This window comes from Ursus americanus, chromosome 31 (genome assembly GCF_024610735.1).
Source record: "Ursus americanus isolate L20-20 chromosome 31, mUrsAme1.1.p, whole genome shotgun sequence".
NCBI classification, from domain to species: Eukaryota; Metazoa; Chordata; class Mammalia; order Carnivora; family Ursidae; genus Ursus; species Ursus americanus.
In genome coordinates, this window is record NC_142157.1 from 24874354 (window position 1) to 24899660 (window position 25307).

The 25307-nt window shown below is 47.9% G+C and overlaps 1 protein-coding gene across 9 annotated transcripts in view; it reads left to right on the forward strand.

Moving 5' to 3' along the window:
- FRMD4A (FERM domain containing 4A) overlaps nt 1-25307 on the forward strand; it is a 299740-nt gene that overhangs the window by 242179 nt on the left and 32254 nt on the right. For all 9 annotated transcript variants that reach the window (XM_045788190.2, XM_045788179.2, XM_087857684.1 and 6 more), the window contains 3 exons: nt 2265-2403; nt 8147-8288; nt 23998-24131. In XM_045788190.2, coding sequence (XP_045644146.1) covers nt 2265-2403; nt 8147-8288; nt 23998-24131 — 415 coding nt within the window. The remainder of the gene's footprint in view (nt 1-2264; nt 2404-8146; nt 8289-23997; nt 24132-25307) is intronic.

The following is a 25307-nucleotide window of genomic DNA, read 5'->3' on the forward strand; positions in this document are numbered from 1 at the left end:
TCTGACTGCCTCTGTGTACCCCACACAGATATATGCCCTGTCTGTCCCGTAAATGTGTATGTGTCCGTGGGGTAGTGCGGGAGAGTAGCTGCACTCCTTTCTGCCGTCCCTCTTTGGATTCTTTATAGCCTGCCTGCCGGCGGACTAAATTTGAAATTGATAACCAACTCTTTCAAGGAACATTGAGTTAGAGCAGTGTGAGAAGTCCGGACTCCCTCGGGACATCCCACAGGCTGTGGCCTGTGCTGGTGATTAGAACAGAATTTACTTATCCTTCACCATAGGCAGCATTGCCTGCTTAATAAAGGACATTGTCAAAGGCTTTTCCTGTTTCTGAAGTTTGTCTTGGCCCAGCGCCAGGAGCTGAAGCTCAGAAAGGACCGTCCAGTGACCTAGAATGACCCATCTTATCCCAGACGAGGCAGAGGCTTGGACAAATTCTGAACCCTGAGGAGCCAGTAAATAAAAAGAATAGCATTATTCATGATAGCCAAAATATGGAAACAACCTAAGTGTTCATCGAGGGATGAACAGATAAAGAAATGGTGGTCTGTATACATACAATGGAGTATTATTCGGCCACAAGAAAGAAGGCCGTCCTGCCATTGGCACTAATGTGGATGAACATGGAGGACATTATGCTAAGTGAAATAAGCCATGGGGGGGTGGGGAACTGCATGATCTCACGCATATGTGGACTCTCAAAAGTCAAATATGTAGAAGCCGAGAGTAGAAAGGTAGTTACCTGGGCGGGGAAGAGAGGAAATGGGGGAATGTGGGTCAGAGGTACAAAGTTGCAATTATGCAGGATAAATAAGCTTTCAGATCTACCCCACAGGGTGAGGACTACAGTTACTGATGCTCAGCTGACTACTAGAAAGGGGCTAAGAGAGTAGGTCTCAGGGGCTCTCATGACAGATATATGAAGACATGATCTATGGTCATTAGCTTGACGGTAATAATCCTTCCACTATGTATATGTATACCAAATCCTGTCGTGCACCTTAAATATATATAATTTTTTCAATTTAAATTCAAGTTAACATTGAGTGCAGCACTGGTTTCAGAAGCAGAAGTCAGTGATTCATCATCACCCACATGCAACACCCAGGGCTCATCGCAGCAAGTGCCCTCCTTAAGGCACATCACCCATTTAGCCCACCCCCCATCCACCTTCCCTCTAACACCCTCAGCGTGTTCTCTATTTTAAGAGTCTCTTATGGTTTGCTTCCCTGTTTTATTTTTCCTTCCCTTCCTCTCTGTTCATCTGTTTCTTAGACTCCACATATGAGTGAAATCATATGATACTTGTCTTTCTCTGACTGACTTCACTTAGCATGACACGCTCTAGTTCCATCCACATTGTTGCAAATGGCAAGATTTTTTCTGATCACCAAGTAATATTCCATTGTATAAGGAGGCAAGAGAAACAAAAGAAAAAATGAATTATTGGGACCTCATCAAAATAAAAAGCTTCTGCACAGTGAAGGAACAATCAACAAAAGTAAAAGGCAGCCGAGGGAGTGGGAGAATGTATTTGCAAATGACATGTCAGATAAAGGGTTAGTTTCTGAAACATAAAGAAATATAAAATAATCCAGTTAAGAAATGGGCAGAAGACACGAATAGACACTTTTCCGAAGTAGACATCCAGATGGCAAACAGACACATGAAAGATGCTCAACGTCCCTCATCATCAGGGAAATGCAAATCAAAACCACAATAGGATACTACCTCACACCTGTCAGAATAGCTAAAATTAACAACTCCGGAAACAAAGGTGTTGGTGAGGAGGTAGAGAAAGGGGCACCCTCTTGCACTGTTGGTGGAAATGCGAACTGATGCAGCCAGTTGGGAAGTCGTATGGAGGTTCCTTAAAAAGTTAAAAATAGAACTACCCTAGGACCCAGCAATTGTACTCCTAGGTATTTATCCCAAGGATACAAAAATGCTGATTCGAAGGGGCCCATGTACCCCAGTGTTTATAGCAGCAATGTCCACAATAGCCAAATCGTGGAAAGAGCCCAGATGTCCATTGACTGTTGAATGGCTAAAGAAAATATGTACAATTTTTATTAAACAATTAAAAAGATGGCCTTTGCTAGCTAGTTTCCCTGAGAGAGTGTGAGCGTGTGTATGTGCTTATCTATCCCGTCTATGCAAGGGCTTTTAGATCCCACGGGATTCTCAGTAAAAGCTGTCGACCGGTCACTGGAGTCCCGTATCACCAACATGGCTGAACCTTGTGATTCTTGCCATCCCAGGGCTTCAGTGACAAGGAGGACGTTTGGACACAGCGGCATTGCGGTGCATACGTGGTACGCATGTCCGGCTTTGATCAAGTCCATTTGGGCTATGGCCATTAGCCAACACCAGTTCTATCTGGACAGAAAGCAGAGTAAGGTAAGTCCTTCCCTGGGGAACTGGGAGGGACTCTGCAATGACCAGACCTTTCACCAAGCTCCAGGCTTGCCTGAGGGCACAAGAGGGCCTGTGTCTCCTAGCTGAGGGATTGGGAATTGGGGGGCTGGGGGCGCCACCGTGTCCCTCGCTCTGAAATGTGTGCAGGTACAGACTTGCCTTTCAGAATTATAGGAGGGAGGAAGGAGATGGGCTCTTCCAAGGGGCACGTTCCATGCAACTTGGTTAAGGGGCCTCTGGCCCAACTAGGGTTGTAGCCTCTCAAACCGTTTACTGTAGCCAGGTAGGGCCCTTTTGAGGAATTCAGAGCATGCTTCTGAACCTCAGGAACCTCTCCTGGGAACAAGCCATCAAGACCTTTATGGTATTTAAACAGTGGCATATTGTTTTCTTTTTGAGAGGGGGAAAAAAAAAGCAACCGTTTGCAATTAATAGACACCATCTAACTGTTTAGGATAATTGCTGTGAAAGAGCTTCAGGCTTTTCCAACTGCCAGCTCCATTTTTTTTTTTCTTTTGTAAGTCAGAACTGGAAACATTAAAAAAAAAAAAAAAAAAAACCCAGCACCCAACCCTGTTTCCCTAAGGCAGACCTGGAGCCTCAGGCCTTGGTAAACAGTCATCCTCCAAGGGAGATTTGACCCAGCCCCAATGCAGACACACAGGTGCATTTTCTGGCAAGTGGGAGAATGACATCTCCTTGGTTCACACAGGGCTTGTATCAACACTCAGCCCCTCTTCCTCCAGCCCCTGTCTGCCGTGCTGCCTTGCCTTCACCCCACGAGCCGTTCTCATTCATTAGCTCTCTGTGGAGGGCCCCATCAAGATGGGTCTTGCTCCTTTCCCAGGATCCTGCTAGCTTGGGGTGGAGGGGCTGCAGAGCTATGGAGGGAGCCGGGCGTTGGCCCCTAGGAGGTTTTTTCCCCATAATGTGGGTTCTTGGGCGGCAAGGAAGTAGCCGGACCCTGGGTGTACTGGGCACAAGATTCATCAGATCGGTGCCCTCTTGGACCCTTACAACTTCTTCTTCTGCCTTATTTTCTGTCTGGATGGAGTTGCTCTTTTCCCTGGCCTGGGGAGGGGAGTGGAAGGAGAGACCTGGGTCTGGTGGGAGAAAAGAGAAAGATCGTAGGAAAATAGGAGAAAAGGAAACAATCTCTCAACTCATAACTCAGTTTCAAATCTGAGCCCTTCCTGTGTCGCTGTCACTTTCTTCTTTGTAACACACTTTTCTCCTCTGCTAAATCTTCTTCCTGACCCCTTTTTTGGTCATTTTCTGGGGTGAATAGGCACAGAGTGGAGGGTTTTTTTTGTTGTTGTTAGGCATAATGGGAGCATTCCACAGCTTTCCTGGTGATGATGGACATTGGCACAGGGATTTGAAGCCCGATTAGATCAAAAGAAACAGGGCCAAAGCATTTTGACTCATGCTTTAGATTGAGACAGTGGGTGAGTGTCAGCATTTTGCCCTCGGGTCGCGGGAGTTGGAGGTCCAAACCTTAAAACGTGGATTCTATCCTCTGCATTGTTTGGGAATGGGCGGTAAGGGGTAGAGACCTTGGCAGCCCTCCTGAACCCCACTGCCAATTCCTCTTGTGGGCAGACCCCCCACACACTGACAGCACAATTTTGAAAGGAGAAGAGACAAAATGTATTTCACCCTTAGGTTAGTACGTTAGCTGTTTGAGATCTTCCCTGCCCACCCCCAACCCCCATGCTCGTTCTTTGCATTGAGGGTAACACAAGAGGCCTTTAGCAGGGCCTTCTTCCCCATTCTCGAAGATGGTCTTACTCTGTACTTGGAGAAGCCTTATTGGCCAGGCTCACAGGTCAGCCCTCTGATACAACAAGTAAACTTCAAAAAGTAATTATCAAAGATCATTTATTAACAGGAACTATCTTTTAAAAGGCCAAACCATGTGCTCACAGCCATAGAGAAATTTCAGCCATCCTTCTCGGTGACCCCTGGGGGACGGAGGGAAATACACCTCTGCCCAGGAGCAGGAGAACTTCCCCAGTAGGCTCTGAATGCTCGCAGAGGCTCCAGAGCCCTTCCATTTCTCGTAGGAACCGATCCCTCAACGCACAGTGGTAGGCGAGGGACAAACTCTCCCACGTGGAAGTCCAGGGACTCCGTTTCCAGTTCTGTGGCCCTGGGGAGGTCTTTCATTGCTCCTGCTTTGCTTTCACAATTAGAGAATAAGAAAGGAAATAGGGAAATTATTGATTGGCCCAATGACACAGTGTGTGTGAAATTGCTTTAGGAGATATGTGCTATCTATTATTATCCTCATTAATCCAACATACTGTTCCCTGGCCAACACTTGTGTAAAGGTTAAGTTCTCTCAAAGTTTCCCAGATTAAGTCAGAGATGATAAAATTCCCCCTTAGGAATTACGTTACGACACCTTGCGCTTCTGGAATGTTGTTCTCTGTACAAGGGTGATGTGATCCCTCTCTGGTGGGCAGAATGACCTCTGGTGAGTGACGGCTGACAGGCCTGGGATGAGCTGCAAAATATTTCTGAGCAACCAGTGCTGGCTGGCATACGGGGCCGTTGCTCCACACCCTGCTGCACCGGGCCATGCCAGCCATTCCTTTCTCTGAAGTGCTTCGGCAAAGCCCGGGCCTCCCAAGTGATGCTTATCAGCCCTGAGACAAGTGCGGTCTCGTGGTCTGAGTCAGCAGGAGTGGGTGGCCGAGCAGTCTCAGGCTCTTCCCCGGCACTCAGGCATTTTCCTCTTTGAGGATCCTTGTGCAAATCCTGTAAGAACAGCTCTCTCTCTCATACACACACACAACACACTCCCTTCATCACTGAAGACAGAACGGAAAGAGCCCGTATTGGTTGGTTCCCTGTGGCTTTAGAGGCACCAGCTACAACTGGTAACGTATATTTGTTGACCCCAAGGATCAGCAAACTCTGAAGCCCAGAGCCAAGGAATGTCTTATAGACTTGAGAGGAAAAATATTTGAAAGCTCAAATTGTTGAGGGTAAACATTAGACACCTCTTCTCTGAACTCAGATGGGGACCTCTCCAGTTGGCCTCCAGTCCAGACATCTTTCCTTCTTGTTTTTTGTTTTTTTATTTGTTTTGGGGTTTTTTTTCCCTGATCCATCTTCTGTTCTTCGTTCCACCTAGATCAGAAGCAGAGTGACAGCATGGTAGGGGACAGTGCAGCCTTGCTCGTGAGATAACAGTAATAAAACTCGGTAGGGCAAGAACCCTCAAAGTGTAATGTTCAGAATGTTGGAGGCTCTTTTGGGTTGTCCCAAGGACTTAACTTTTCGAGAACAGAATCTCCCCATCTGTACTCCTTCCCCCTCTTAGCATTGCTCTCTCCACTGGGTCTTTTTGGTCATTGTCATATTTCCATCTGGAGAGAAGCTAGTAATTTCCTAAAGCTTCTAAGAATCTAGTCTCCCTTGGGAAGGATATCTGTTGGTCCCTTTTCCATATTTTGGTTTTTGCCTCTCAGACTGATATGTGGCAGGAATAGAGTGGGGGGGGTCTTCTGTGTGATTAATGAGATTAATGAGATCCCCCAAATACCAGGTTGAGCCATCAGTCTCACCTCGTTTAGCAAATTACTTCCAGTCCTTGATTTGGATCCTGTTCCTACTTCAATTCCAGTGGCCTTTACATATTTTATCTAATTTGTCTTTATCACAACTCTGGCCATGTGGGTTTTAAGAGCTCCATTTTACAGACTGGGATCTGAGTATCAGACAGGTTGAAGGTCATGGCCAAACAGTGGTGAACTGGCCAGAGCCAAGATTCCAGTCCAGATCTTTCTGACTTCAAAGCCTGGACGCCTCCCCACCATGCTGAGTTGTTCTGTGTCTCCATGAGTCATTAAGTAGCTGCAAGCGACAGCTCCTTTTATTCGAGCGTGGGCGTTGGTAAAGAGGAGTGCCGCAGAGAGTAATGGGTGTGCTCCCTCTGCTTGCTCAGAGGGAAAGCTCTACCAGATGGGTGCTGTGGACATGCGCTGTTGATGCGAAATGAAAGGCACTTCCTGCTTCTGCCCCCACCACCCCTCCAGCCAGAGCACTGCGGGGGACCTGGTGGCCAGGGTTATGTCCTGAGCAAGGAGGCCCTGACCTGAGGAAGGTGACCTCGATCTGAGTGCAGGGACCTTCAGAGTTAGAAAGGAGACATCGGTCAAGGAAGGACCAATAGGATGATGTTCATACCCAGAGAACAAAACAAGCAAAAACATTCCATGTTACCTCAGTTCCTCAGACTCTCTTATAATGAGAGGAAGGTGCTCAGCTGTCGGAAGACATGGTCCTTCATCAGTGTCTGCATCAGTGTTGGGGCCAGAGGAAGGGCAAGGCCGCATGGGTTCAGAGAGCCTCTGCTGGGCAGTGTAGGGCACCTGGACAGAGAATGGCCGTAAGGAAGAATGGGCAGCATCCACCCATCCTGCCGTGGTCCCCGTATCAGCCTTCTGCCAGCTTCTCCTGTGTGGGGGACAGACTTGGTCTCACGCAGAGGGGTGTGGGGGGCGGATGATTGGGTGAACACACATGAAGTGACTGAAAACCTCGGTTTTGAATGCCACCTGGTTCCATCAGGGTACAGGCTATAGCCAATGGCCGTGGAAAGAAACCTCAGCAAATGTATGGGTTCTACAAGCATTTACAGTGGTTTTCATTCAGTTCATGCGATGGGTAAAGCCTATTGCCTTAAGCACGATCACAAAAATTGATTTCCTGAAGAAGGCGGGTGGGGGGGCTGCTGGGAAAGCAAACATCAAACACACGCGTAGGAAATGCAAACCCATTTTCATCTACCGAGGGCAGTAACTAAAAAAGGTAGTTTATGAAAAACAAATACTTTTAGGAATAGGATTGTGATAACAGAGTACTTTTCTAATTAATCCAGCCTGATGTTACTACTAGCCAAGGCAGGCCAATTAATATGCAGGATAAATGGAGTGGAGCATTGCCTATAATCTGCAGACTTTGGAGTACTCAGGTATCAAAATAGAAGCAGAGCACAGTGTCGGGAGCTTACGGTGGAGCCTGAGCGTCCAAGCGAGCAGTTGTTCCAGGGGCTTCTGCACATGCAGACATGCTCCTTGTACGTCTAGAGTATGGTCACTCGCCAAACCTCTAAACGTTCCATGGCCACGTGGCTAACACCGTAAGGGGTTTAAATCCCCTCAGAATCTATTGGAGCTTCATAAATCTGTTTCACATACCTCTTCTGTCGATCACAAAGCTGAAAATTATTTTTTCTTCCTTAAACATAAAATATAATCACCGCTATTTATTGAGGGCTGTGTTCCAGGGAGCGTCATGGGGGAGCCCTTCACGTGCCCTACTTCCTTTGACCCTAACACAACCTTCAGTGGCAGGTAGTGTTTTTTCCCATTTTATAGCTGGGAACAATGAGGCTCAGTGAGATCAGGGGACTTTCCCCAAACCAGGACTCCGACGAGGTCTGTCTGATGCCATAGCCGCTGCTCTGGGCACAGCACGGTATAGCCCTTAGAGTAGCTCGGAACACACATGATTCCTGTCCGTTCTAGAGCCAGACCTCCTGCAGGGAGTTTCGGTGATTAGGATTGGGGGCCAGAGAACGCAAACCTAAAAATGCTGCAAGCCAGGAAATCAGTCCATTTGCTAAATCTCAGGACCGTAAGCCCGCGAGTGATAACCGTTCTCTCTCCAAGGCCAATGCCTCTTTATAAGCTGGCTGTCTTTTCCATTCTAGTCTAAAATCCATGCCGCACGAAGCCTGAGTGAGATCGCTATTGACCTAACCGAGACCGGCACGCTGAAGACCTCCAAGCTGGCCAACATGGGGAGCAAAGGGAAGATCATCAGTGGCAGCAGCGGGAGCCTCCTGTCATCAGGTGAGCAGACTTTTGTTGGAGAGCCACCGTGCGGGGAGCGTGGAAGAGGCTGTCGCTGCAGCCTGTGGCTCCAGGGAAGGGCGGAGAGGGGCAGCCACTGAGGACGCAGCTTGGCAGGCTCGCCGGGAGCTGGCTCTGGTTGCGAGATGAAGGTTTTGAGCCAAATAGGAATCTGAGAAAAAACGCCCAAAGTGCAGGGTGGGGAGGTGGGGGGGGGGGATAAGAAGCTGCAGAACCATGCCATGTGGGAAGGACTGTTGGCCCCATGCATCTCTTCAGGCACCCTCCAGAGCCTTCTGAATGCTGATGGCCCACTGTCAGGAATGTCAAGTCCAAGGACGAGGTGGGGTCGGTTCACTTGGGTGTCCTTAAAGGAGAATTATGCTAAGGAGGGGCTGAAGGCGGGCTCGTGGGGCCGAGCAGCACTGCATCCTATTCTCAGGGGAACTCTTCGGGACTTCAGAAGGTACAGAAACCCTTGGCCTTTGACAAGCAGTCTTGTCACGGAATGCGGTGTAGCAGTGAGGTGCCTTTGGCAACTGAGAGTCCAAGGCTCTGATTCCGAGCTTGTTTCTGAGAGCCCTGGGCAAGTCATTTTGTCATTGGGTGTGGGAGGGGCGGACAAGCTCTGAGGATTCGGAGGGGGCTGATGTCCAGAATAGGGATGCCATTCGCTTTAGTGACAGGAAGAGGGGGAGATTTGAGGACCGCAGAAAGAGGGAGGGAGGCGGTCATTGTTTGGAAATGTTAGAAAGTATAACTAATGCAGGACACTCCCGAGGCCACACCGTCAAAGGCTGGTTGTTCCTGGGACAGTGTACCCTTGCGTCTGAGCCATGAAAGGGAAGCAAGAAGTCTTCATTTGCCCTACCTCATCTTCCGGAGTGCTTGCTCTTTCTTCGCCCTTTTTTTTTTATTTTTATTTTTTATTTTTAAGATTCCTTCCTGCCCTAGCATTCTAGGAGCTGTCTCTGAATATTACACCTGTTGAAGCATCCCTCCATCTTTGACGGCCCCGCCCCGTGTGGTCTCTGCTGGTCCAGCCCATGCGGACGACCGAGGGCCCACCCTTCACACGTAGCCTTTCCTTCTCTGCCCTCCTGCTTCCACCCCAGGTGACCAGGAGCCAGAGCACCTTCATTCACAGAGGCATCCTCCCTGCCCAGATCTTGCCTCCTGCCCCTATCGGCTTGGCCTAGATTCTTCTACCCCTCACTGAACTTCCTCTTTGTTGCACCTTCCATATTGTGTTTCTCTCCTAGTTTTTCACTTTTCTTTCCCCTGGGTCTTCCACGGTTGTAAAAGGATGGAAGTGAAAATATCACCAGAGAGAAACAAGTAAGCAAGCATTAGCAGTGGAAAGTGATGTCTTCGTAAGAATAAAATCCCATTGGTCACCGGGGTCTTTCCTAGAACAACGTCGAGTGACTGCACACAGCAGCAGTCGGAGGAGAGGGAGAAGGGGAAGAGCCCGCAGAGGAGGAGAGGCTAAAGTGGTCTAGGAGGCTTCTAGGCTGGCCGAGTACAGTCAGAGCCAGGAGAAAATGTAGGCCCAGAGGACGAGGGGGAGAATGTTCCCCTCCTGGACCAAGAGGCCCGTTTTACTGGGGGCGGGGGGGAGGGGGCTAATGGAGCTTCAGCTCAGGGGCCCGCACTGGGCAGGCCGTTCAGAGGCCCTGGGAGGGCCCGTGTGTTTTTGTGCACATTACACATTTTGCGTTCTTTTCTTTTGTACCTTGAAGTGCAGTTGCCACACAATGTTAACGTTAGTTTCAGGCGTACAACGTAGTGATTCATCATCTGTGGTGTGCTGTGCTCACCTCAAGGGGAGCTCCCATCTGTCAGCAGAGGACACTGGTACCATACCATTGACTGTATTCCCTGTGCTGTACCTTTCATCCGTGTGACTTACTCATTCCATCACTGGCAGCCTGGACCTCCCCCTCCCCTTCACCCGTTTTGCCCCTCTCTCCATCCCCCTCCCCTCTGGCAACCACCAGCATTCTGTATTTTTGGATCTGTTTCTGCTTTTTGTTTGTTTCTTTGTTTGGTTTTTAGAGGCCACATATAAGTGAAATCATATGGCGTTAGTCTGACTGACTGACTTCATTTGGCATCGAACCCCCTCAGGCCGTCCGTGTTGTCGTAAATGGCGAGATCTCGTTCTTTTCTGTGGCTGTGGTCTGTGGTGCATAGACGTCACATCGTCTTTATCCATTCCTCCATCAGTGGACACTTACGTTGCTTCCGTATCGTGGCTAATAATAATCAATTGTATTATTTTCCTTAACTGAACCACCAATATAAGCTTCATGGCCCACAAAACCTGGATCTCCCTCGGCCAGATCACCATGGGGTTTACCATAAACCCCTCCCCGCCTCACGTTCTTCAAAGCGTTTTCATTAGCGCAGTGAGCCAAATGATCGTTGTTTCTGAGGCCTTGAGGTTTACTGTGAAAGCTGTAGAGAATGTTGTTGTATTGAAGAGAATGTCATACAAAGCCCAAGACCCCTGCCTCAAATTACAGCCACTGTCCATCCCCTGCTGAGTGGCGAGGGCAGACCCAGCACCAGCCTCTTTGTGCTCTAGACACTTCTAACCCTTGTTAAAACCCAGAGTCTGAGATACGAGTCTGGATTTACCTGCCCACGGTTGTCCTCCTCCAGCCACACATGAGCCCAGCTCATCCTTCGGGCTCAGTGAGATGTGCATCCCTGCTGGGGTTTCCTATCCATTTGGGAATCTGGGTACTTTCTGAATTTGGCCTGGTTCTATCCCAGGGGAGGATGGAGTCTTGCAGCCAAGGGCTTCTCAAACTTCTAGGCGCATCAGAATCACTTGGAGGGCAGTTCAAACACAGAGAGTTGAGCTCCAGCCCCCGGGTGTCTGACTCTGCAGGTCTGGGGTGAGCCTGAGAGTTGGCATTTGTAACAGGTCCCTAAGAGATGCTGATGCAGCTGGTCTGGGGGCCACATCTTGAGCCCCTCTTCCTGCTGAGGAAGAGATAAAGGCCTGACGTGACAAGGTTGCTCAGGTGTCCCCACTTCCAAACCTGTGTCTTGGGCCATCTCCTCTGGCCACTCCTATCTGTCAGCGTCTGGGGACACCACACCAGTAACCTGACAGAGCCATGGACCCGGTTATGCACAGGAACCCCAAACCTCCTGACCTAGAACGGACATCACTCAGTCATCAGCAAGTGAGATCCAGGCATCTTCAAGATTAGAAAGCAGTTCACCTGTGTGGCTGCCACCAGCCTGATCGAACAGAATACTAGAATAACATCAAGTAAAGCATCCTTATACCAAGATATTAACGTGGTTTTCAAATCAGTGATAATTTTGCTTCGGGGGCCCCAGGCTGAGCTGTTTGGGAGTCGCTGGGGGCAGCTAAAGACCTTGCCGTCCCCGCTTTCGGAGAGGCAGCACTCGTGCGCCCTGACCCCTGGGCTCTTTCCTTGCCCACCCTCTGCTGCACCGCTGTGCAAGAGGAAAGCCCCAAGAGATGAGAAGCCCAGAAAGTATGAGCTGTGCCCCATGACCAGACCAGGCAGCACCTCAAACCCTGCCAGTCCTGCCAGCCAGAGCCTGAGGCCACGCTAAGTCTGAGGGTCCATGGGGAGGCCTCCATCCCGTGACTTAGGAAGACCATGCAGGGAGAGATCCCAAACAGGAAAGAATAGAGGCCATCAGTTAACAAAGGGAATTTCGAGTGTCCCCAGATCCAGTCATCACTCCCTCTGGGGCTGCTGATCCCTGGCCGTCTGTCTTCTGCCCTCACCTGAGGCACACCCTCTGTACCCCACCTGGAAGGGAGGGTTTCCCGTCCCCCATGGTGAGGACATCTAGCTGGCTTAAATAGCTCCACAGCTGGCTGGTGTCCCACGTGGTTCTTTTTGTCCTTTGGTGTCCTCTTGTCTGTTTCCTGAGAATTCCTTAGTGATGCCCTCCCACAGATGGATGAGGCATTGCTCTTCCAGAAAAGCCCTGCTTTTAAACACTCATTTTATTACACTTGCCAGACCCCATGCTCTACTTTTCATTTAGAAAATACGGTGCGTCTAATTCCGTATCCTGTTTGGTCAGTTAGTCTCCTCCTTCCCCTACTGCCTTATGCTAAAAGAAAGAAAAGGAAAGAGGGAAGGGATGGAAGGGAGGGAGGGAGAGAAAGAAGGAAAGAAAGGAAAGAAAAAAAAAAGGTGTCTAATATATATTCCTTAAAATCATTTTGAGAAATGAATTTTCATTTTAAAATCCTTTTTACAGGGGTGCCTGAGTGGCTCAGTCGGTTGAGCATCTGACTCTTAGACTCAGCTTAGGTTCCGATCTCAGGGTCATGAGTTCAAGCCCTGTGTTGGGCTCTGCTTTGGGCATGGAGCCTACTTAAAAAAAGAAAAAAGAAAATCCTTTTACCTACTTCTAGCCCAGTGCCTGACTTCCAGTAGTTACTCCAAACATGATTTAAAAATGGTTTTTAACATTACATTTCCATGGCTTATTTATAACTGGAAATAGTACCTTTTGAACCCCTTCACCTATCTCCCTTCCCCCCATCTCTGGCAGCCACCAATCTGTTCTATCTGTGAGCTTCCGGTTTTGGGGTTTGTGTTTTTTAAGTTCCACATATAAGTAAGATCATACGTATGGTATTTGTTTCTCTCCGTCTGACTTAACACAACGCCCTCAAGGTCCATCTGTGTTGTCCCAAACCGAAGATTTCATTCTTTTTTAGAGCTATTACTGCATCGTATGGCTGTGCCACGTCTTTTCATCCATTCGTTGGTGGGGTGTCTCCATACCTTGGCTGCTGTAAATAATGCAGTGAATGGAGGGCACGTGTATCGTTTTGAATCTGCGTTTTCATTCTCTCCGGATGAATACCCAGCAGTGGAATGCTAGGTCATCTAGTCGTTTTGTTATTAATTGTTTGAGGACCCTCCATACTGTCTTCCAGAGCGGCTGCACCGGTGTGCATTCCCGCCGACAGTGCACGAGGTTGCTTTTTCTCCACATCTTTGCCAACACCTGTTGTTTCTTCTTTGATTCTAGCCATCCGGACAGGTGTGAGGTGGTATCTTATTGTGGTTTTGATTTGCATTTCCCTGATGACGAGTGACGTTGAACATCTTTTCGTGTCTGTTGGCCATTTACGTGCCTTGGAAAAACATCTAATAAGATCCTCTGCCCGTTTTTTAATTGGATTGTTTGGGTTTTTGCTATTGAGTTGTATGAGCTCTTTATGTATATTGGACGTTAACTCCTTCATCAGTTACGTGATTTGCAAACATCTTCCCCCATTCAGTCGGTTGCCTTTTTGTTCAGTTGATGGTTCCCTTTACTGTAGCAGCAGCTTTTAGTTTGAGGTACTTCCGCTTGCCCATTTTCGCTTTGGGTGCCTTTGATTTTGGTGTCAAATCCAAAAAATCACTGCCAAAACCAGTGTCAGTGTTACAGGTGAGTGAAATCAGACTTGGAAGACCAGTAGTAAGAATCCCGCACGTGCTGCATTTTAAGGACCTTCTGTGTTCCTGGAGCCTATGGCATCCTGGGCCTTGCCTAGAACTCACGTGCCTGTCACCCACACTCGGATTGTCCTTTATCGGTCGCTGCGTATGCTGGCATCAGACCTTGAAAGGTTAATCTTGTCGGATCAGGCTCCTGTTGCAAATGGTGTATATCCTTGCAGTCTGCCCTCCACTTTTTCACCCTGGTCTATACCCGGATTGTGGTGTGGCTGAGCCGTGTGACGGCAATGTAATATCGCTATGGTGTGAACACTTTTCCTAGCTCCCAAACCTCGCCTGGTACTATGCACGACATTTTATAAAGTTAGAGTTCCTCTCTTCAGAGTGCTTCATACTGTTTATTGATATTAACAGAGATAAAATATTTCCAAGCTCTTAGTAACTCTGAAGGTGATTTTCCTGTTTAAAGGCACGTAAATACCTTTTAAAATTACTGATGTCCAGTACTTGGCATCTGAGGTATGAGTTGCTAGAGAAACAAAGGGTCATTGCTATGTATGAAAGAAGTCGGGAGACTACACTTACTAACGCCCTGAGCCCAGAAGGCTAGCCATTTCAAAAAGAAAGTGTCCACATAATTGAAACGATTTATTGAGGCTTAGGGGTAGGCCCCCTAAATTTTTCGATGGTGATGCATAGGGCTCTGGCGTGTCAGACCTGTAGGCCCCTGTCCTAGTAGACACCCTTAGGGGCAGTGAGCCTTCTGAGCCCAAGACACAAGACCTGTGTCGAACTAAAAGGAATCCACCTGATCCAGCACTGAATGGGATCAGACCACAGGAACGTTATGGAACCTGCATCCCGAATCCTTGTGTGCAGGGGTCTGGTGGCCAGGCTTGAAAGGAGATCCCCAGGACATGTCAGCCGAGAGATGGTGTGGTCTTCCCAGAGTCCCCTAGAAGAAGGGACGTCAAGGCAGCGCAGGTGCCAAGGCAGGCCGACAGAGCCGCACGCCCTGCCCTCCACAAGCCTGACGCTGTGTGGGCCTTCTCACAAGCTCTGCCCGCTGGGCGCTGCTCGAACCCGCTGACTGCTGCAGGGCTGGGAAGCAGGGCCCTCTTCCACTCTGCCCTGGGGGAGGCTGCACATTTGCCCCCAACTTTGTCCATGCCTCTCTCCGTGGCTCTTGCTCATCTGAGCTTCAGGTAACAAATCTGTGGAGGTTCAGACAGAGGCAGAGAGGACGGCTGTGAGTTCAAACCATTCAGTGATGATGTTCTGTGAGTTAGATAAAAAGCATCCGAAATCTTTTTTTGTGGGACCTCAAACAGTTTGCACCTCTCTTCCCTTCCCCTGTTTCTTGAACTCTCGAAGATGGGAGAGGAGAAAAAAATGTCACAAAACAAAAAGCGAAACCGCACCGGCGCTCGTCCTGGGAGCTGGCCACGCACGGCCTTTCCGTAGCTCGTGTGAAAGAAGGAGGCGGTGTGGGGCTGTCCCGGGTATTGTGTGGAGGCTTCGCCGTGGAGCAGAGCTGATGCCAGTGGGGGTGCGGGGGGCTGAGCGAGACATGGCTTTGCTCTCAGCCTATTTAAAGAAAATGGTGGAAACTGAGTTAGGAAACAACCAAGTGTTCTGAGTCCCCTGTGGCTTGTTGCAGGAGGCTCCCAGACCAAAAAAAAAAAAAAAAGGTACTGTGTGTCCTCTCTTCAAGAGATGAAACCATCGGACTGCTGGGGGCTTCTTGACTGGAGACACAGGGCCTCAGCCACCCATTTGGTACAGAACAAAGGGCCGTGTTGTGTCTATAAATAGGAGTGAGGCTGTGTGATTAATGAGATGGCGATTGAGTCATCATCGTGATCAGCAGGATTGCGAAGAATGTGGCGAGGGATCTTTGGTTTAAAACACACACACACACACACACAAACTGCGGTGCGTGATCGTGCCCCAGCTCTGACACTTTCCGTTCTGGGGAAAACATGTGTTGGTCCTGGGCCCTTGTACCGCCCGGGATCTGTCCGCATTCATTACTCACCCTTCCACACATTCCTCTTCTCTGAGGGCTGGCACTTCCTTCCATTGTTAGGAAGTTTATTAATAACTAATATAACAATGAGGATGCCAGGATCTGACCCCTCTCCCTACAGAAAGGTGATCTGATCGGCATCAGTCAGCCTTATGGTCACGGCTCTATTCAGCTCAGAACACACTGCTTCATGCTGGTAGAAATCACATTGTCTTTTGGTTTGTTTGGGTTTTTTGTCTTCTTTTTTTTTTTTTTTTAAAGATTTTATTTATTTATTCGACAGAGATAGAGACAGCCAGCAAGAGAGGGAACACAAGCAGGGGGAATGGGAGAGGAAGAAGCAGGCTCATAGCGGAGGAGCCTGATGTGGGGCTCGATCCCATAACGCCGGGATCACGCCCTAAGCCGAAGGCAGACGCTTAACCGCTGTGCCACCCAGGCGCCGCGGGTTTTTTGTCTTCTTTCTTTCTTGCCCTCACTCTCTCCTCTCCCTGTGTCTGTCTCAGCCTCTTAAAGGTCTCTGTTACCATCTCCCTGCCACCTCCCCCTTTGGGTCTAGGGGTGAGCAGGATTCCAGGGGCTTCAATTTTGGTCATAACCTGAGTGCAGGTGGGCACAGCCCTGCAGCCTTGGCCCGAGGACTGCGGCTCAGCCAGGCCATGTTCCTGCTGGACTTCGTGACCAGGGAGGGCTGAGATATCTCCTTCTGTGGAATGGATATTTCTGGGCTTGCTAGAGTAGGATGGGCCAGTGATGAGACTGAGAAGAAGGGAGAACAGTTGTCCCTTTCTGATCTCATATGGGGGGAGCCTAATTAAGTCATTTATAGTGATATTTCTGCCCTTGGGTGTTGGTGCTGAAGCTGTAGCTCTGCCTGGTAAAGAAAACCAGAACAGAGTAACCATGGACGACCTAAGTGAACTCCTCTCCAATGGTGAGATTTTAAGCATTGAAAAACAAGTGTCATTATGACCTCTCCTAGGCACTGCTCCGTTCCCATTCAGGCCAGCCCTCTTGATATTGCAAGGGAATTAACAGAGTCTGGGAGCTGGAAAGATAAGCCCCCTCATTCCACAGTGTAGGAAAGGGAAGTCATATGATCATAAACAGTAGTTTCAGCTCGAGATCCTACTTAGTATTTTTATTAGACGCTGCTGCTAATTTTTGTAAGCAACTATTCAGTCCCCTCCCCCCCCAATTATATTTGTCCTCTTCACCCATTGGCCAAAGTGCCACGGAGCAATGAGACAGCCATGCGGCAAAGCTGCTCCAGAGACGCTAGTCACCATCACAGCCGCTGCTTTTCCACAGAGCTTTGTCACTTCACTACTCTTTGAAGTGAACTATTTTATTTTTGTAATTTCTGAGCCTGACGAGGAGTTGTCCAAGCATGCATTTTTCATCCTAAAAATCACATTTAATTCTCAGAGACGGTCTCCAGAGATCACACATTTATCTCGAAATCTGCAATGTGACATTATTTCACAGGGTCTCTTAGGACATCTTTCATGTACGGAACTCATCGTTGAGGATTTGTAAGGGAAATAAATATCTCTTCATCTTAAGGAAGAGTTCAGACCTTTCCCTCCTATTTATTCCTGAGGTGTCTGCCAAAACTTTTCCTTACAGCTTTTACAGATCTGCTTTTCTTTTTTTCCCCTGAAGGCTGAAACAGATAGATTGTCATTTCCTTCCCATCCTTTCAGAACAACAGATTTCTTTCTTCTTTGGGGTACTGTTTGTTTCAAATTTCCCCTCTTTTCAAAGAGGAAAGCACCCCTTCTGTCTTCTGAGATCAGCGGGCTAGTCATCAGTATTCCATCTCTGTAAAAACAGATGAGCCACAGTTCCTGACAACATGCTCTTCATAGGATGCGTGTTCATATCCGGTGCTGAGTGGCCGAGGGTCTTTGGAAAGATTGGAGCAAATTCTCCATCACAGCCGAGTGAGGATATCCTTCCATGTGTTTGCCGGCTGGAGGGGAGACGGTGTCCCCCTCACCCCCCCACCCACATCCTGCCCCCGGCAACCGGCTGCCCACGGGCTGAAGTCTGGAGTTCCCCAGCTGGGAAATAAGAAAGTGATGGAGGCTTTTTCTCCAGAGGTAGCCAAGCGGGTTTTCACCACGTCTCTGCCGGTAACCTCTACAGCATCGGTACCATAGGATCAGTAGTTCTCTCAGGAGATGCCCAGATACGCACTGAGAGCAATTTTCTGACCATTGAGCACATCAGTCAAAAACTCTCTGGCTGTGGCTGGATGGATAGGAATGGTCTTCTTTGAGGTCTTTTTTTCCTCTTCCCCCACCTAAGTTAATCGCTAAATCAGTTGCTAAATTATTTGTGACCTATTCCTAGAAAATCCTTTGGATTCAGATTGAAACATAATAATAAAATCGCCAAAACCAAAAGATGTTATTTCCAACCTGGTGTCATGCAAACAGATGGTTACTGAGCAATAAGCAGGAAGGTTTCCTAGAGCGCTAATCTGATGCACTGGTTCCTAGCAGTGCAACACGGGGCCACCTCAGCTGCTCAGACTGGAGGGGGTCATCAGCTCTCCAGGTGAATTACCTAGCTGAGGGTTCCCTCCAGCATGCCATTCCCTCTCTCATTCAGGTGGCATTACTCATCTCCCGCCTCTTCCTGGCAGGCAGCTTTGTGCGTCCCCCCCCCCCGCCCCGGACTTTCTGATGGCTGGGTCTACATCTGGCTACCTGTCCCCTCCACCCCACCTTGCTCACAGAGACTCAGGCTCCATTGGCTCATCTGAAGTACCCCTCAACTCGTTCTCCTCCTTCCTTCGGCCTGCATTGTAATCCATGCAGGATGTGGAAAGAGTCTGGGTGTGAAAGGCAGATCTGATTTGCACGCTGCATGGTTTTTTACTGTGGCAACCAGCAGCGACCAAGACAAAGTTCCAGCTCCCATGCCCTTTCCCTTCTGGGTATAAAACAGACCAAACAGAGCTGCCCAACTGGAAACCCAGCTCTGCCTCCCTGTGTCCCAGTAACCTCTTCCGTGAAAACGGGGCTAATGTTTTCGTGAAGATTACGTGAACTGTGACGTAGGCCGCTCCTGTCGGGAGTCTGGGAAAACCCACATCCTCTCCGTTTCCTCCCAAACGTCCTGAGGGCACAGGGTGCCTTCCACCAGCCTGCCACGCGTCTTGCCTGCCCACTGCTGAGTCTTCCTCTTTTACATTATGGGGCTCCTGGAATTGGGGTGCCAACTCCCTCTAAAGACCAGGCACACTGTTTAATGCAAAAATTACTGATGCCCATGTAACATTTACCAGGCTCTGACTCTGTTCGGGCATCTCTGAGGCATCCCCCAACTTCTGAAGAAGTCCTGTGCTCGTTCTTGTACCGTAGGGGGAGGAATCAGAGGCTGAGAGAGGTGGTGCCCTGTTGCCAAGTCCCCGCAGCGAGCGCGTCGCAGAGCTGGGACACAAGCCCAGACCTGCTGACTCTAAACCACTCACTGGCTTGTAGACTGCCTCAGGAGGCTCTGGGCCTGTGTGTTTTCCAAAGGATATTTACTTCACTCCTTCTGTAAATGTGGTGCTGCCTTAAAACTTTGAACAACAGTTATATCTTTAAAAAATGCTCGCATCACCTCTGTTTTCTCTTTGGCTCCTGCACGAATCCATCACGTGTGGACAGCCCTTTCCAGGTAGCGCTTGGCTACTGTTTTGCCGAACTATAAATTTTGCAATCTTGCTCTTCTGGCTGCATCGGACAGGTTTTATCCGTCTTCCTGCTTCATTAATCCCAAAGACAGCTCAGATTAACCTCTTTTTTAGCATCCAAATTTACACCCATGTGCTTTGGTCTGTTGATGAGATGGAGGGGTGAATCCTTTTTAGCCCTGGTTGATAACTAGACATTCCCTTCCAGTTCAAGGCAAACTCTCCCAGTAACTGGGGGTAGGACCAGAGTTGGCAGGGTGTTTGTCTTTTCTGGAAGTGAGAATGGTGAAGAAGAGGGAAGTCGGGGGCGCCTGGGTGGCACAGCGGTTAAGCATCTGCCTTCGGCTCAAGGTGTGATCCTGGCGTTATGGGATCGAGCCCCACATCAGGCTCCTCCGCTATGAGCCTGCTTCTTCCTCTCCCACTCCCCCTGCTTGTGTTCCCTCTCTCACTGGCTGTCTCTGTCTCTGTCAAATAAATAAATAAAATCTTTAAAAAAAAAAAAAAAGGAAGTCAATACTGTCAAGTAACAATTGTAACATTTGCAGCAAGGATTGCCAGAGGCAAGAGGGAGCTACCTGTGCTGTCGATTAAACAGTACAGTCTCCAAGTTGGGGAGCATCTTGGAGGTTGGTTAATTGGTCATTTTCCAGATGGGGACATCGTAGCTCTAAGAGTTTAGTGACCCAAGGTCTTACACCAATCAATAGCAGATATAGGATGAACCCCGGGTCCCTTCCCTGTCCATCACCGCTCCTCTCAAAGGTAGCAGATTGACATCTTTTTTGATTTCCAAGAGGAGAAACTTAAAACCTCAGAGTGGCCTTGCGTGTGCCAAGGCACACCTGTGTTCCAGTAACCAGAAATAGGTAAACCAGAGCAGTGGAGAACTTCTGTACTTTTCACCAAGTCCAGGTGCTGATGGGAAATTATTTCTCCATCCTGAATCATCTCTTATTCACAAATCTTTAGTTTATAAGATTCCTGTTGACCTGAGGCCCTTCCCTGATTGAGTTTCTTCCTGGAGTCTTTCTTTGTCACTTGAGAGTAGCAGGGAATCCGTGCGTCCTGATTCCAGGCCCTCTTGCTGGCCTGCCTGGTACGTGTCCGCCGTGATGCTCCAGGGATGCCTGAGGGCACCTGTGGGGGCAGTAGGAAGCTGCCTCAGCGTCACAGAGACCTGGGGCTCATTCTCCTGATGCCCCCGATCTTCTCTCTGTGGAACTGTTACTGGAACACTCTTGCAACTGGGCACGGGGTCACCTCTTCTTGTGGTCGCTATGTTTGCCTGGTTGCAGGGAACAGCTCCCCAGGCTCAGAACCCTTCCCCCAGTGCCCTGGATTTCCTTTCAAGAAACAAAGGCACTGGGAACCTCTTTTCAAATGCAGTGTTTCAAATGCATGAACAGGTGAAGGCAGAGCTGCCTAGCTTGAGGAGAATGGAGTGGGGCCCCTGAACTCCTGAATCTCCATGACCCTGTTCCCACCCTCATGCATAGCAGCTCAAAAGCATAACTGCAAACTCAGGCATTCAAGAAACAGTTTGAAAATACTGCCTTTGTATGCAGAATTGCATAGTGAGGTCTTTTCTTGAGCAACGAGGAGGAGGTAGCATCAATGGTTTCTTTCTTTCTAATTCTGCTGTGTGTTTCACTCCTATTAGATCTACCCTGGATCTTGAGGATTTACCTATTCCAGGCACAGTGAGAAGTATTGTATGTGCATTAACTCATTTAGTCTTTACAACAGATTTAGGAGGTCAGGTCATGTACCCAATGTCATACAACTAGTGAGTAGTGTAGAGTGCATCAAAACCAGGTCTGTTTGACCTCTGCTTGCCATCCAGTTACCACTAAAAAAGAAAAAAATCTGCATGGCCAGGCTTGTTCAGTTGCTTTGTAAAAATTTAACTGGGTACCCAGCACTACATTCCTCATGAGGCAATTTCCAGAAGAAAGGTATGAACCAGAGCCAGCCAGTTTCATGGTTTTAGATACAGAAAGGGCCTCTTGAGCCATCCAGTCTGTCTAATGTGGATTTGGTATTTAGACTAATTATTATAAATAATAATAATTTAAGTAGCACTAATGAGCCTTGTAATTCAACACCAAACCTTAAGGACCAGGTCATCCAAAAATGGTTGCACTTTGCCTCCCGGAGTTGAATGTTCTCATGATTTCTGCCATTCTTGAACATAATGAAGCCTTAGACTTAATAGATTATCATTTCCTATTGAGAGGTTAGGCAGGGGTGAAAGGGAAAGCAATGAATTTTTCACTTGAGCTAGAAATCCTTTCACCTTCTTGGGTCCAGTTTTCTCCAGTCCTGTTTTTTAAATCTAAAGTCTGACTTCTTCCCCACCTTGGGTACTTCATTATTAATGCTTTAGATGAATGCCATTAAGTGTTTCTGTGTCTGCCGTTTTGATTGGTGACTGTGGCTTAGAGAACCAGGTTAAGATGCACAGCGATTGAGCTGTAGGACCTTGGATGGGTATAAACTAAAGGTAGTTGAGCACTGATGGGCCCAGGGTAATTAACTTATAGAGGTAGGAAATCTGAGCCATATCAGAAGGGGAGCCTGCAGTATTGTCCAGTGATGTGTTGCATCCGGGCTTAATGTCTGACAACCATGAGGTCTTGGAAGCCTTAGTAAGATTCAAGCTTTTGTTCGGGTTTGCTTTTGAAGTTGGAGTCCTGCCACTGAGCATGACAAAATCCAGGAAAGAGCTACAAAAATTAATGAAAGTTTGGAAGGCAGGTTCTTCTATAACTCATAGGTACTTACGTGTACTAGGTTTCTTTACCAAGATGAGCTTCAGCTTAATTATAGCATCCAAGTGTATGACTGATGGCGTTTATGTGTTTGTTCGTTCAAGGCAATATTTATTAGCTACTGTGAAGACACAAAGATGGTACGTTCCTGCAATGATAGATATTCTCTATTTCCAGCTAAAATGGGCTGGGGGAGAAAAAGTAAAAAGCCCAAGTTGGAGTCAAAATGTATGTAGTTGTTGAGACTTATTGAGTATTAGGGTTCTAGGAACCTTAGTTGCATGGTAAGAGACTGCTCAAAGACTAAGAACAGCGTATTTAGGGGGATGATTTGAGAATAGCAGAGCTTTTTGATGCAAAGGCATAGAAGACCTTTCTAGCCTGAGGATTCTAGGATGTTTTCTTTACCATTGGAAGAGACAGAACACTTAAGTCTGGCAATTCTGACTGCATTGTTCTCAAGTTTGTCATCTGATCACTGACTTGTCCCAAAAGGTTTCGTATGGAAATACAGTTCCCACCTGCCTCTCCAAAAAAAAAAAAAATCCCACTGGAATTTTTCCTGGGATTGCAGCAATTATCTTGTCTAATTCCTGGAGAATGGACATCTCTACAATGTCAGGCTTCCAATCCATGACTATGGTATACCTTTCTATTTTTTTAGGATTTTAAAGTTTCTCAGCAGGGTATTATAGTTTTCTCTGTAGAGATCTTACACATCTTTTACTAGATTTATCCTTAGGTATTTGGTGGTGTTTGATGCTGTTGTAAATGGCATCATCTTCCGAGCCCCTTGAATGATCACCCAGTAACGCCACCCGTCCATGTCTGTGGGCATTAGAAGCAAAATAATAATTAGCTTCTTCCTTCCCAGGGCCACAGTGGGCCTTGTCAGAAGCCATCAGGGTAAACATGTATAACAGCTTCACTGCTAGAAACCCACTTCAGGATCCAAACTCTACAGACCGGAAAGTGTTCTTTGATCCAACCTAAATTCCTCCAGTTGGCATTCTAGCATATTTTCCTTTTGCGTTTGGTTCACAGTTTGCCTTCCACCAAGATTTCATATCTAGCAGTCTGCTGCTTGAATCATCCTGCAGATATTTCCACCCTGAGTGGTAGAATATGTATAACTTTCACCAGGAGGGAATTTGCTCATGATATAGTATTAAGTTAAAACAATATATAATGAAAATCAAATTTTATTTTTAAAATATACACGCTTAGATAAAAGGATCAAAAGAAAATACATAGAAGTGGTTATCTCTGGGGGACTTATTTATGGACTATTTTTATACAGGTCTCCATTTTCAAAATGTTTATGACAAGTATGCATCATCTTTGAACTAAGCCAAAAATAAACATTGTTAAATGGAAAAAAGAAAATCAAAACTATGTATTAAAATTACTGGCCTGAATTTTAACTTTCCCCTTCATCGTGTAACGCCTATTAAGAAGTGCTAGGGAAAAAATCAAACAGGTATGCCACGTATCTTCAGATAATCAAGGAAGAGAAACTTCTTTTTCAGGCATGTTAATTTTCCTGCCAGTCCTCTGAGTAGCTATAAATTCCACTAAGTGCCAAGAATTCGCTCCTTGTGCCTGGGACTTTGTAGCACCTGCTTTGTGTCCCACTCCCCTGACTCCTGGGTCAGTCCCACACCCACAGTGTGGGCTCCAGAGAGGTACTCTGTAGTCCAGATATGTGTCCCCCATCCACTGCTCTGTTAACCCCACTGTTTATTGACAGGTTCTCAGGAATCCGATAGCTCTCAGTCGGCCAAGAAAGACATGCTGGCTGCCTTGAAATCCAGGCAGGAAGCTCTGGAGGAAACGCTTCGCCAGCGGCTGGAGGAACTGAAGAAACTCTGTCTTCGAGAAGCTGTAAGCAGTTCACATTTTGTGTGTGTATGTGGCGGGGGGGGGGGTCCTCTGTCTTCACGTATTTATAAAAAACAAAAGTGGGGATCACACAGAGAGCATCAGCGGGAGACAGGACCTTTCCTGAAGCACAAATGTGGGAGACTCCCAGCCCCTCCAGCACGCCCTGTCATTAGCAGGAGTGGACCTTAATGAAAGATGAGACTAGCAGGTAGAGCAGCTCTGCCCGAATCCTCAAGGCGATCCCACTGGAGACCAAATGACAGGTGTAATGGCCGTCCCTTCTACAGCACAGTGCACCGTAGTTTATAGAGCACCTCCTGCTGTGATGTTACCTCCTTGGATAGACTGGCTTGCCACCATCTTGCTAAAATTTGGGCCTGAACTCATTGTCATGGTGGCTTCCGTTTCTCTCGAGGCTACTTCCCATTGGTCTTTGGAAATCCTATGGAGAAGCCTCAATGGGGACCAACAAGGAAACCAGGATTTCGCTTGATACATGATCCCCTGGTGCTTCTTTTTTTTTTTTTTTTAATGAAGTCTCAGCCTACTGATATTTTTTAATTTTATGCAAAGCAAGCCTTCCTCAAGCCCATGTATACACGGGTCTCGTGTTGCCTTGGGATGTAGACACTGTGGCCTGCCACTGTCTGTATTTGCTGCAACAGCCACTTTACCTTCTCCTGTTCATTCCATGACTCTTAGCATGTTCGAAAAGTTTTTCGTTTTTTTTTTTTAAAGATTTTATTTATTTGACAGAGAGACAGCTAGCGAGAGAGGGAACACAAGCAGGGGGAGTGGGAGAGGAAGAAGCAGGCTCATAGCGGAGGAGCCTGATGTGGGGCTCGATCCCATAACGCCGGGATCACGCCCTGAGCCGAAGGCAGACGCTTAACCGCTATGCCACCCAGGCGCCCCGAAAAGTTTTTTTTTTTTTAATGCAACACACATGACTGGGGGGGGCGTGTACGCACACGCACGAGCACCTGCTCACGCGTGGGTGCAACAGGGCAGGAGCCCTCTGGAGAGCAGCTGCGCTCTGCATAACCTTGCAAAGAATTCTGTTGGTCAACAGTTCAGGATGGGAAGCAAAAGAGGTTCCCGGGCTGAGCTGAAGAGTGTAATCCCCTCCCCCAAGTCCCAGTGCCTTGCCCCAGGAAAAAGGAAACAAGGGACTAT